Source organism: Perkinsus marinus (genome assembly GCF_000006405.1).
Source record: "Perkinsus marinus ATCC 50983 genomic scaffold scf_1104296959592, whole genome shotgun sequence".
Taxonomy (NCBI): domain Eukaryota; phylum Perkinsozoa; order Perkinsida; family Perkinsidae; genus Perkinsus; species Perkinsus marinus.
Genome location: NW_003206369.1, coordinates 1 through 1435, shown reverse-complemented (window position 1 = coordinate 1435; position 1435 = coordinate 1). Strand labels below are relative to the sequence as shown.

The 1435-nt window shown below is 52.2% G+C and overlaps 1 protein-coding gene across 1 annotated transcript; it reads left to right on the top strand.

Moving 5' to 3' along the window:
• Positions 1-210: 210 nt before the first annotated feature.
• Positions 211-629, top strand: Pmar_PMAR029655 (hypothetical protein; the record flags this gene model as incomplete). The annotated part of the gene is made up of 1 exon (XM_002773068.1): positions 211-629. A coding segment is annotated over one exon (419 nt), but the record flags the coding sequence as incomplete, so codon positions are not given.
• Between the last annotated feature and the right edge of the window lie 806 nt (positions 630-1435).

The window sequence follows — 1435 nt, the reverse complement described above, 5'->3', positions numbered from 1 at the left end:
TCGCAGCCCAAATTGTACAGTATATATACCGTAGATGTCACTCATCGCCACAGCTCCAGTTGGGGAAGACCATCTGGTCCGATACCCAGGCTGATGCTGGGGACTACAGTCCTGAGAAGGCTCTGGACGGTCTAAATTCAGTGAGGTCTTTCATCTTCATGGTGTTGTTCGTGGTGCATCTAACGTGGGCTACAGGATGGACTCCTTTAGACCTTCTGGATCCCGAACCCTGGATCGGAGGGCTCACCGTCCGCTACCTTCGAGATGGCTGCTGCTGGGTCCTCCGTGGAGGTCTCAGGGATAATATTCACATGGTTGGCCCTACCTAGGGACTACACCATCGCGTATTGGGACCTGACACGAGCTGTCTGGAACTGGACGGTGAGCTCTATGTTCGATCACAGTGGGGACCAGAATAGTCTTCATGGTTGCCAGGAGTCCTCATCCGGCCTGGCCATCAATAGCACACAGCAGACCACCTATCTACGGCGAGGGTTCGACAGCGACAAATTCCGCGTGACGATCGATGCTGCCAACAGCTACCAGGGTGTACCTTTAACAGGTGCTCATGTTGCACCAAACTGGGTTCAGCGTGAGCCTCCTCTTTCTCAGCTCTACGTAGCCTCACGGTATACACTCCTGCTACCCAGTGTACCACCAGTACGTGCTCCACTGGCTGTTGCCTCAGTTCTTTCAACGCATCCAATTACACCGAGCATCCCCAATACGCCTTTGACGGTCTCAGCGCAACGTAGCGATCAGTAGGGCAGTAGACATCTCAGCTTCTCCACCTTAGTGAGTTCTCGGTCGATATTGGGCCATCCGAAACATGGATAGCAGTTCAAGTGTCCAGCTCGATCGCGACTGAAACACCGTTGGGGAAGATACGAATTTCGTGAGTACACCCCTGAGATTGTCCCCTAGGAGTCCTCGTATATAAACTTTGTGAAGTGGTTACACTGACAGTGTTGAGGATGGGGTCCTTGTCAGTTGGAACTCTACAACTATATGCAAGCGGTTTGTTGTTGAGCTGGAGGACCTCAGCGGACAGTACACTCAACTGATGGCATATAGCGACAACACGAACGCTGTGAATGAGGTAGCTACAGTGGCCTTGAGAGATTTCCTCATTGAGGCTCTCTGAAGGTGTTGTTCTTCCGACCAGCTCGGCACATTCGTATGAGGATGTACGAGAACCTAGACCCTCAATCGACACAATATCGTATAACGGAGATTGAAGTATGGAAGGCTGAGGATAGCCAGCAACCTCTCGGGGCCTCTGCTGACATAGACGATCTATTCACCACTGGTAGCATCGTGCTTGACCTCAACCGGCTCGATAACACGATTGAGGTGGTGCTGGTGTTGTTGTAGACGCTACCAACGCGATATCATCCATAACTCGACGATGTGGATGTCGGTGCCCGGACCACCG